Below are 12,713 nucleotides of genomic sequence, written 5' to 3'. Positions count from 1 at the left end.
AGTAGGATGATTGTTGACTGTTGTATGTTACAGACACAGAAGTAGAGCAGCAGTTGTTAGGGGACATGGATGAGCTGTAATAGGATGATTGTTGACTGTTGTATGCTACAGACACAGAAGTAGAGCAGCAGTTGTTAGGGCACATGGATGAGCTGTAGTAGGATGATTGTTGACCGTTGTATGCTACAGACACAGAAGTAGAGCAGCAGTTGTTAGGGGACATGGATGAGCTGTAGTAGGATGATTGTTGACTGTTGTATGTTACAGACACAGAAGTAGAGCAGCAGTTGTTAGGGGACATGGATGAGCTGTAGTAGGGATGATTGTTGACCGTTGTATGTTACAGACACAGAAGTAGAGCAGCAGTTGTTAGGGGACATGGATGAGCTGTAGTAGGATGATTGTTGACCGTTGTATGTTACAGACACAGAAGTAGAGCAGCAGTTGTTAGGGGACATGGATGAGCTGTAGTAGGATGATTGTTGACCGTTGTATGTTACAGACACAGAAGTAGAGCAGCAGTTGTTAGGGGACATGGATGAGCTGTAGTAGGATGATTGTTGACTGTTGTATGCTACAGACACAGAAGTAGAGCAGCAGTTGTTAGGGGACATGGATGAGCTGTAGTAGGACGATTGTTGACTGTTGTATGTTACAGACACAGGAGTAGAGCAGCAGTTGTTAGGGGACATGGATGAGCTTGTAGGACGATTGTTGACTGTTGTATGTTACAGGAGTAGAGCAGCAGGTTAGGGGACATGGATGAGCGTCACAGGGAGGAGAGGGAGGTTCTTGCACAACTGCTACAGGCTGCGTCAACCGACACGCCCACTCAGAAAAGTGCTAAGAAACATAAGATTGTTCAGGTAAGGCTTTTGTTTATTGCATGATCTTTCGAATTGAGTGCCTCAAACTAAATTTATCCTGATTACAAACTCAGCAGTAATTGAATACCCAAACTGATGTGATGCTGTCACAGTGTTTTACACACAGAGATAACCTTGTGTGAGATCTATGTTAGTAACTTGTAGTTCAAGTCAGTGACAAAATTATATCTGGGTGCAAACAGTAAATGTTTGTTATTTTTCTCAACTTTTCAAGAACTTCAATTATAAACCACCTTGCACATAAGTGTAGACATTTCTTTCCTACCCACCATTGAAGCATCTATGCGAAAACTTACTGGTGGATCCAAGGAGGATGGTCCATTGGGAAGCATTGTACTTGTAGATCCAAGGCATGGGGTAGGTCCAGTGGGAATCATTGTACTGGTGGATCCAAAATGTGGGGTTAGTCCATCATTAACCATCTTACTGATGGTTCGAAGGGATAGGTAGGCTAGTGAGAGCTATTGTACTGGAGGATCAAAGGGGTGGTGTAGGTCCAGTAGGAGCCATTGTACTGGGGGATATAAGGGATAGGTAGGCTAGTGAGAGCTATTGTACTGGAGGATCAAAGGGGTGGTGTAGGTCCAGTAGGAGCCATTGTACTGGGGGATATAAGGGATAGGTAGGCTAGTGAGAGCTATTGTACTGGAGGATCAAAGGGGTGGTGTAGGTCCAGTAGGAGCCATTGTACTGGGAGATGTAAGGGATAGGTAGGCTAGTGAGAGCTATTGTACTGGAGGATCAAAGGGGTGGTGTAGGTCCAGTAGGAGCGATTGTACTGGGAGATGTAAGGGATAGGTAGGCTAGTGAGAGCTATTGTACTGGAGGATCAAAGGGGTGGTGTAGGTCCAGTAGGAGCGATTGTACTGGGAGATGTAAGGGATAGGTAGGCTAGTGAGAGCTATTGTACTGGAGGATCAAAGGGGTAGTGTAGGTCCAGTAGGAGCGATTGTACTGGGGGATATAAGGGATAGGTAGGCTAGTGAGAGCTATTGTACTGGAGGATCAAAGGGGTGGTGTAGGCCCAGTATTAACCATCTTACTGGTGGATCTAAGGGATGGGATAGGTAGGTCCCGTTGGAAGCATTGTGCTGGTGGATCCAAGGGGTGGTGTAGGTCAAGTAGGAGCGATTGTACTGGGGGATATAAGGGATAGGTAGGCTAGTGAGAGCTATTGTACTGGAGGATAAAGGGGGTGGTGTAGGTCCAGTAGGAGCGATTGTACTGGGAGATGTAAGGGATAGGTAGGCTAGTGAGAGCTATTGTACTGGAGGATCAAAGGGGTAGTGTAGGTCCAGTAGGAGCGATTGTACTGGGGGATATAAGGGATAGGTAGGCTAGTGAGAGCTATTGTACTGGAGGATCAAAGGGGTGGTGTAGGCCCAGTATTAACCATCTTACTGGTGGATCTAAGGGATGGGATAGGTAGGTCCCGTTGGAAGCATTGTGCTGGTGGATCCAAGGGGTCGAGTAGGTCCAGTAGGAGCCATTGTACTTGGGGATATAAGGGATAGTAGACTAGTGAGAGCTATTGTACTGGAGGATCAAAGGGCCGGTGTAGGTCCAGTAGGAGCGATTGTACTGGGGGATATAAGGGATAGGTAGGCTAGTGAGAGCTATTGTACTGGAGGATCAAAGGGGTGGTGTAGGCCCAGTATTAACCATCTTACTGGTGGATCTAAGGGATGGGATAGGTAGGTCCCGTTGGAAGCATTGTGCTGGTGGATCCAAGGGGTGGTGTAGGTCAAGTAGGAGCGATTGTACTGGGGGATATATAAGGGATAGGTAGGCTAGTGAGAGCTATTGTACTGGAGGATAAAGGGGGTGGTGTAGGTCCAGTAGGAGCGATTGTACTGGGAGATGTAAGGGATAGGTAGGCTAGTGAGAGCTATTGTACTGGAGGATCAAAGGGGTAGTGTAGGTCCAGTAGGAGCGATTGTACTGGGGGATATAAGGGATAGGTAGGCTAGTGAGAGCTATTGTACTGGAGGATCAAAGGGGTGGTGTAGGCCCAGTATTAACCATCTTACTGGTGGATCTAAGGGATGGGATAGGTAGGTCCCGTTGGAAGCATTGTGCTGGTGGATCCAAGGGGTCGAGTAGGTCCAGTAGGAGCCATTGTACTTGGGGATATAAGGGATAGTAGGCTAGTGAGAGCTATTGTACTGGTGGATCTAAGGGATGGGATAGGTCCTTTAGGAGCCATTGTACAGGGGGACATAAGGGATAGGTAGGTCCAGTGAGAGCCATTGTACTGATAGCTCCCGTCGGAAGCATTGTGCTGGTTGATCCAAGGGGCGGGGTAGGTCCAGTAGGAGCCATTGTGCTGGTTGATCCAAGGGGCGGGGTAGGTCCAGTAGGAGCCATTGTGCTGGTGGATCCAAGGGGCAGGGTAGGTCCAGTAGGAGCCATTGTGCTGGTGGATCCAAGGGGCAGGGTAGGTCCAGTAGGAGCCATTGTGCTGGTGGATCCAAGGGGCAGGGTAGGTCCAGTAGGAGCCATTGTGCTGGTGGATCCAAGGGGCAGGTAGGTCCAGTAGGAGCCATTGTGCTGGTGGATCCAAGGGGCAGGGTAGGTCCAGTAGGAGCCATTGTGCTGGTGGATCCAAGGGGCAGGGTAGGTCCAGTAGGAGCCATTGTGCTGGTGGATCCAAGGGGCGGGGTAGGTCCAGTGTTATAAGGGATGGGTACGTCAAGTAGGACCTATGGTGCTGGTGGATCCAAGGGGTGGAATAAGTCCAGTGGGATCCATTGTACTGATGGATCCAAGGGATGGACTAGGTCCAGTAGGAGCCACTGTACTGGGGGATATAAGGAACAGGTGAATGAGTGAGTGAGTGAGTTTAGTTTTATGCCACAACTCAGCAAAGTTCCAACTATATGGTAAATAATCGAATCTGGACCAGACAATCCAGTGATCAACAGCATGAGCATTGATGTACAGGACATGTGTCAACCACCCAATCACATTAGTTGCCTCTTACGACAAGCATGGGTTACTGAAGATCAATTCTAACCCGGATCTTCACAGGGCATAAGGTTTAGGTAGGTCCAGTGGGAGTACAATCTTGTAAACTTACTCTCTCTTGATGCTGGAAAGTCATGTATGGCTTGATTCTCTCTCTCCATCCTCATGTGTCTACCTTTGTTTTTGATAAGCACCAACACAAAGTTAGTCCCTGCTCTGTATCCCTGTACTACCCCATCCAAGTTGAGTCGTAAGTCATTATTGGAAACCATGGTTTGTGACTGTTATTATTCCAGGAGCTGAAAAAGCAGTTAGCTAGTCTCCAGCAAGAACACAGCAAGTGGCTGAACAAAAGCCGTCAAGCAGTACTAAGTGAAGGCCAGTCCACCTCACGAGACACAGCAAAAAGAAGAAGTGAACAGTTCCAGCTCCTGAAGAAGGCCCTGATATACAGACTAGAAGGTCTTTAACTGAGATTACTCAAGTACAATACACTCAGGGATACTACTTCCTCTCACATTGGGGGGTGCATTGGTACAGATGTTATATACCTTCTACCATGACAACTCTACGTTACATTAGTATGCCTCTGATCAATACAACTAGACTAACCACTGGGTTACCATGGAAGCTTCTATGTATGGCAAGGAAGTCTGAGTTCTGATTGCAAGGCAGCTTCAAAGGATATTGTTGTTTATGGAATATTAAAAGTATGTGTGGTCAGTATGACTGTCTACTTTATTGTTACATGTATCTGCATACAGTAGCTATTAAACAGTCTTATTGCCTCATACACATGAGCAAAGACTTTTGATTCAAATCCATAAATGAGTAACGTGCACTGCTTGAAGGATACTATCAGTGATACTATGTCTGTGTATTGGCCAAGCCAGGTGATAGCTACAGGCAATAGACGCCCAAGATGGCATGTGTATGGCAGCACATTTCATTTGGAACTTTTACCATTCAGTGGAGAGAAGACTTGCACAGGACACGCCCTCAGATGACCAACTTGATGTCCAGATTCTCACTGACTTGCAGCAGAAGCAAACTAGGGATGCTCATGTGACTGCTTCACTGATGACTAATAAGGTAGGAATTGTTACATTTTGTATTTATGCATGTAAGCACATTGTATACACCAGATTTTACTTTTTCATATTAACTGAATTGTTTTTGTGAGGTGAGTTAATGTGATATATCTCATATCTACTCTGAAGGCCAAGGAGGTGACAGTAGTTTTGTGGATTGGTGGAACTGTATTGAACTTGGATATGTTTGTTGCACAAAAATGACAGTTATAAAACTGAAACGTAGTTTATTGAAATTGTCAAAGAGGACATGTCAAGTATTCTGAAATAACAATATGAGTAGCAACAAAAGGGGACTGAGATACAGTTGTGCAGTAATGTTTAAAAAATAAACCATATCTAATGCAGATAACAACTAATGTTTGAAAACCATTTTTGAACAAGATGAACAAAAGTTTATGTATACCATTTGACTTGCATTAACTCATAGAATCAACAAAATGGAGATGATATCACAGTGATCAATCTGAAACTATGGTAATGGGCAATGAGGACGTCAGTTCTCACACATATTTGGCTATTGTGGACAGTGTGGCAGAAATTAAATAAAGGTGACTTCCCTAAAACATTGGCTGTGGCGATACTTTACGTGAATGTTGGTTTCTTTCACATTGTTATAATAGGTTTGAAAAGGGACCATTGTGACCATTAACACACACTGTTATATATACAGCCAACAAAATCTTACTTCCTCTCCTGATTTCACTACTTGTAACATTCACCTCTCTTTGAATGTAGCTGATGAGCAAGAGTGCCTAGGCTCAATCTTGTGTTGTTAACATATTGAATTTTTTATGCAAACCTACATAAGCCATTGTACATGATACCTGTGAAGATCCGGGTTAGAATTGATCTTCAGTAACCCATGCTTGTCGTAAGAGGTTACTAACGGGATCTGGTGGTCAGGCTCACTGAGTTCGTTGACACATGTCATCGGTTCCCAATTGTGCAGATCGATGCTTATGCTGTTGATCACTGGATTGTCTGGTCCAGACTCAATCATTTACAGACTGCTGCCATATAGCTGGAATATTGCTGAGTGCGGCGTAAAACTAAACTCACTCATTGTACATAAAAGATTGTTGCAGTGCACATAAATACCATAAATGTTGAACGTGTTGATTGTCTGCAGGATGAGGATGTACTGGAGAAGCTTGTGAAGATGCAAGGATTTGCGCGGAGGGAAGGATGGTATGACAATCTTACTGCCGTCTTGTTTACAGTCAGTGATGACCAGCCAGTGGACCCTACAGAGGACTCAGCTGAAATTCCAGACATTAGCGAGATAGAACGACAAATGGAGAAGGAGTTTGACAGGGAGAAGGAAGAAGCCCTTGAAGCTGGTATGTTGGACTTTGTGGTAACTCTAGAAGCCAGAGTGTCACACATGCTTAGGAGATGGATGGATACCATTCTAAAATTAACACAAACAGGAAACCAACTAGATTAGATTTTAGATTTAGAAGTGCATATAGTCACTTTATAGATAATGGTGATGCCAGCTACAACCATGTGAACACTGGCAACAGAATGATCACTATCTATAATACACTGTTGCCAGTCTCATGGCAATATATCATTGCTTAATTCATGGTCCATTTTCAAACTTCCTTTTGGTATGGTTCAAATAAATATTTGGCTCAATTTGATACATGAGTGGCAAATCTTGGTCAGCATGGGAACCACCAGGGAATGTATATGGGATTCATATAGGCCCCTCAGCATGGGAACCCTCATGGAATGTATATGGCATTCATATAGGCCCCTCAGCATGGAAACCACCAGGGAATGTATATGGCATTCATATAGGCCCCTCAGCATGGGAACCACCAGGGAATGTATATGGCATTCATATAGGCCCCTCAGCATGGGAACCCTCATGGAATGTATATGGGATTCATATAGGCCCCTCAGCATGGAAACCACCAGGGAATGTATATGGCATTCATATAGGCCCCTCAGCATGGGAACCACCAGGGAATGTATATGGCATTCATATAGGCCCCTCAATGGAAACCACCATATGTATATGGATTCATATAGGCCCCTCAGCATGGGAACCACCAGGGAATGTATATGGCATTCATATAGGCCCCTCAGCATGGAGGGAACCACCCACCAGGGAATGTATATGGCATTCATATAGGCCCCTCAGCATGGGGGAACCACCAGGGAATGTATATGGGATTCATATAGGCCCCTCAGCATGGGAAACCACCAGGGAATGTATATATGGGATTCATATAGGCCCCTCAGCATCACCAGGAATGTATATGGCCATATAGGCCTCTCAGCATGGAAACCACCAGGGAATGTATATGGCATTCATATAGGCCCCTCAGCATGGAAACCACCAGGGAATGTATATGGGATTCATATAGGCCCCTCAGCATGGGAACCACCAGGGAATGTATATGGGATTCATATAGGCCCCTCAGCATGGGAACCCTCATGGAATGTATATGGGATTCATATAGGCCCCTCAGCATGGAAACCACCAGGGAATGTATATGGATTTATGTTGGCCCCTTGGCACTTGGTTACAATATGATATGTGATTAAACAATAGAGAGAAGTATGGTATGTTGAAAGCTTTGATTCATTTCAACTTATCTAATTTTATCAATTCAACAGTTGCAAATACTGGAGGTATAAGCATAAAACCGAATGTTTCACAGTTCACAATTAGCAGTAAAACAGTCTGTTAAAAAAGCAGGTTGTACAAGTTCTAATCGTCTCTCTGTTTCACAGGTTTCATAAAGCCAAAGTTGTCATTATCAGGTGAATCCCAGAGCTGTATAATCTCAGATGAAGCATGGAGTTTTTTATAACTGTGTTATAACTGTGATTGATGTGTGTGTGTTGTGTGTTTTTCCCCTGAAAACCTAACATTGTGTAAACTAAACACCTTTACCCATGCATGTAACAGTCCCCAGCAGCTGATGATGTTGTGAACCTGCGTTGGTGTGGAAGGCCTTTTGCTTATTAGCTGCTATAAAATTCCTGGTGTGAAAAACTGAAACCAGTTACAGTGGAAGACATATTTTAGTCAACAGCAGCCAGTACTCTGGTACAGGACATTGCAAATTGTGGTCAGTGTTTACGGTGACAGATGGGATGAAACCTGTATGAAGTCATTCAGTACAGACTATACCAACACTAAACTCTACGTCCTGCCACACTAAACTCTACATCCTGCCACACTAAACTCTACATCCTGCCACACTCAACTCTACATCCTGCCACACTAAACTCTACATCCTGCCACACTAAACTCTACATCCTGACACACTAGACTCTACATCCTGACACAAAAACTCTACGTCCTGCCACACTAAATTTTACGTCCTGCCACACTAAAATCTACAACCTGCCACACTAAACTCTACATCCTGCCACACTAAACTCTACATCCACACTAAACTCTACATCCTGCCACACTAAACTCTACATCCTGCCACACGACACTCAAACTCTACCTCCTGCCACACTAAACTCTATGTCCTGCCACACTAAACTCTGCGTCCTGCCACACTAAACTCTACATCCTGCCACACTAGACTCTACATCCTGCCACACTAAACTCTACATCCTGCCACATTAAACTCTACATCTTGCCACACTAAACTCTATGTCCTGCCACACTAAACTCTGTGTTCTGCCACACTAAACTTTACGTCCTGCCACACTAAACTCTACATCCTGCCACACTAAACTCTACGTCCTGCCACACTAAACTCTACGTCCACACTAAAATCTACAACCTGCCACACTAAACTCTACATCCTGCCACACTAAACTCTACGTCCACACTAAAATCTACAACCTGCCACACTAAACTCTACGTCCACACTTAACTCTACATCCTGCCACACTAAACTCTACATCCTGCCACACGACACTAAACTCTACCTCCTGCCACACTAAACTCTACATCCTGCCACACGACACTCAAACTCTACCTCCTGCCACACTAAACTCTATGTCCTGCCACACTAAACTCTGCGTCCTGCCACACTAAACTCTACATCCTGCCACACTAGACTCTACATCCTGCCACACTAAACTCTACATCCTGCCACATTAAACTCTACATCTTGCCACACTAAACTCTATGTCCTGCCACACTAAACTCTGTGTTCTGCCACACTAAACTTTACGTCCTGCCACACTAAACTCTACATCCTGCCACACTAAACTCTACGTCCTGCCACACTAAACTCTACGTCCACACTAAAATCTACAACCTGCCACACTAAACTCTACATCCTGCCACACTAAACTCTACGTCCACACTAAAATCTACAACCTGCCACACTAAACTCTACGTCCACACTTAACTCTACATCCTGCCACACTCAACAAACTCTACATCCTGCCACACTAAACTCTACCTCCTGCCACACTAAACTCTATGTCCTGCCACACTAAACTCTGCGCTTCTGACACACTAAACTTTACGTCCTGCCACACTTAACTCTACATCCTGCCACACTAAACTCTACATCCTACCACACTAAACTCTACATCCTGCCACACTAAACTCTACATCCTGCCACACTAAACTCTACATCCACACTAAACTCTACATCCTGCACACTAAACTCTACATCCTGCCACACTAGACTCTACATCCTGACACACTAGACTCTACATCCTGACACAAAAACTCTACGTCCTGCCACACTAAATTTTACGTCCTGCCACACTAAAATCTACAACCTGCCACACTAAACTCTACATCCTGCCACATTAAACTCTACATCCACACTAAACTCTACATCCTGCCACACTAAACTCTACATCCTGCCACACGACACTCAAACTCTACCTCCTGCCACACTCAAACTCTATGTCCCACCACACTAAACTCCCCAAGGCCCTGCCACACACTAAACTCTACATCCTGCCACACTAGACTCTACATCCTGCCACACTAAACTCTACATCCTGCCACATTAAACTCTACATCTTGCCACACTAAACTCTATGTCCTGCCACACTAAACTCTGTGTTCTGCCACACTAAACTTAAGGTCCTGCCACACTAAACTCTACCTCCTGCCACACTAAACTCTATGTCCTGCCACACTAAACTCTACGTCCACACTAAAATCTACAACCTGCCACACTAAACTCTATATCTTGCCACACTAAACTCTATGTCCTGCCACACTAAACTCTGCGTTCTGCCACACTAAACTTTACGTCCTGCCACACTAAACTCTACATCCTGCCACACTCAACTCTACATCCTGCCACACTAAACTCTACATCCTGCCACACTAGACTCTACATCCTGCCACACTAAACTCTACATCCTGCCACACTCAACTCTACATCCTGCCACACTAGACTCTACATCCTGCCACACTAAACTCTACATCCTGCCACATTAGACTCTATGTCCTGCCACACTAAACTCTACATCCTGCCACACTTAACTCTACATCCTGACACACTAAACTCTACATCCTGCCTCACTAGACTCTACATCCTGCCACACTAAACTTTACATCCTGCCACATTAGACTCCTAAGATCCTGCCACACTAAACTCTCTCCCACGCCCTGCCACACTAAACTCTATGTCCTGCCACACTAAACTCTCACACTGCACTCTGCCACACACTAAACTTACGCCCTGCCACACTAAACTCTACATCCTGCCACACTAAACTCACACTAAACTCTACCTCCTGCCACACTCAACTCTACATCCTGCCACACTAAACTCTGCAGTCCTGCCACACTAAACTCTACATCCTGCCACACTAAACTCTTCATCCTGCCACACTAAACTCTACATCCTGCCACACTAAACTCTATATCTTGCCACACTAAACTCTATGTCCTGCCACACTAAACTCTCATGCTCTGCCACACTAAACTTTTTACCATCCTGCCACACTAAACTCTACATCCTGCCACACTCAACTCTACATCCTGCCACACTAAACTCTACATCCTGCCACACTAGACTCTACATCCTGCCACACTAAACTCTACATCCTGCCACACTCAACTCTACATCCTGCCACACTAGACTCTACATCCTGCCACACTAAACTCTACATCCTGCCACATTAGACTCTACGTCCTGCCACACTAAACTCTACATCCTGCCACACTTAACTCTACATCCTGACACACTAAACTCTACATCCTGCCACACTAAACTTTACATCCTGCCACATTAGACTCTACATCCTGCCACACTAAACTCTACGTCCTGCCACACTAAACTCTTTGTCCTGCCACACTAAACTCTGCATACTGCCACACTAACCTTTACGTCCTGCCACACTTAACTCTACATCCTGCCAAACTAAACTCTACATCCTACCACACTAAACTCTACATCCTGCCACAAAAACTCTACATCCTGCCACACTAAACTCTACATCCTGCCACACTAAACTCTACATCCTGCCACACTAAACTCTACATTCTGCCACACTAAACTCTACATCCTGTCACATTGATCTCTATATCATGCCAAACTGCTGGTGATGTTACAAAAATACCATTTCTTTTTCATTTCGACTTCCATGTCAGAAATATGCATTATGTCAGAAAGCTCATATTAAATTTCCGAATTATCATCATCTCATCTTGGATGTCAAGAATGAGAAAAATATTCAACTGTTAGCAGTTTAAGTTTGTTTGAAGCATAATGGAAACTACAGTGCACTCTGTCAAACTCGGACTCTGTCTTTCTCGGATTGCTGTATAAACAGGACTGAACTCACGGTCCCGACGTAATCCTTCTTTGTTGTCATAATAAAAAGTTCTGTATCTCGGACTCTCATTATTTCGGATTTCGGACCAAAGTGTCGGCCCGATAAGGTAGTTACATGTAAAAACATTGCTATATAATTCGGACTGAGCAGGAAGTCCGCTTGGCCAATAAAACCTTGAATAAACATTCATCGTAAACGAAAACTTTTAGATTTTGACAAATGTTTTGGGTAAAATAATGCTATTCTGAACATATTAAGTATGAAATTGCTACCTATACGTAAATTATGGAACGTATTCGACTTATCGTTCTAGGCTATGACCTGTGACAAAAATGCTTCCGAACGTGAAGATTGAGGCGGCGAGAGCTGAGATGTCACTTGTCAGTGACTTGACTTACATTACATGATCGCACAAAAAGATGGAAATAGTAATTTTATATGTACGTTTGACAACTTTTATGAATGTTGTTGTTGATTTCATTCATTAGTTTATTCAATTTATTTCATGAATTCCTCGAAACATCGTTACTTTGCTCTTTGACAATGTTATTGTGGACCCGCTGCCGAAGCAGGTGTCCGAGAATCGTTGTTTTCAATAACATTGCGAAAAATAGTTTATAATTTTAATTCTGCTGATAATAGGGAGATAACTCCATTAAAATCTGTGTACTTTGGACTACTGTATAATTCGGACTTTTTAGTCGGCCCCAAGCTGGTCCGAATTAGACAGAGTGCACTGTATTGTAAAGTATTTCATGTATATTGTCATACAATTGTTCATGTGCATCACAAAGAATAATGACTGGCCAGGGATATTCATGAGAAGGGTATCAGTCACATTAGGATGTAATCACTTTATGTTTTGAAGTTATCTCAACTCACAGTAGCCAGAGACCATGTATTCCATGTATTGGTACAAGTATGTCAATATGGATGAGTCACTTGCCCCCTGTGAGAACCCTGCACCATTGCTTCCTTTGTATTATAGATAAGGGATCTAGTGACATGAGAGAAAAACTTAGTGTTA

General features: G+C 44.1%; 1 protein-coding gene across 1 annotated transcript in view; it reads left to right on the top strand.

Annotated features, from left to right (window-relative positions):
- Positions 1–12,713, top strand: part of LOC124288199 (trichoplein keratin filament-binding protein-like) — a 56,770-nt gene that overhangs the window by 13,988 nt on the left and 30,069 nt on the right. The window contains exons 6-11 of the mRNA XM_046724775.1: positions 659–680; positions 749–866; positions 4,151–4,316; positions 4,825–4,946; positions 6,078–6,288; positions 7,697–7,726. Of these exons, the coding sequence (XP_046580731.1) occupies positions 659–680; positions 749–866; positions 4,151–4,316; positions 4,825–4,946; positions 6,078–6,288; positions 7,697–7,726 (669 nt within the window). The remainder of the gene's footprint in view (positions 1–658; positions 681–748; positions 867–4,150; positions 4,317–4,824; positions 4,947–6,077; positions 6,289–7,696; positions 7,727–12,713) is intronic.

This window comes from Haliotis rubra, unplaced genomic scaffold, assembly GCF_003918875.1.
Source record: "Haliotis rubra isolate DU_JTF1 unplaced genomic scaffold, ASM391887v1 Scf111, whole genome shotgun sequence".
Taxonomy (NCBI): domain Eukaryota; kingdom Metazoa; phylum Mollusca; class Gastropoda; order Lepetellida; family Haliotidae; genus Haliotis; species Haliotis rubra.
This window is presented reverse-complemented; position numbering and strand designations above follow the sequence as displayed.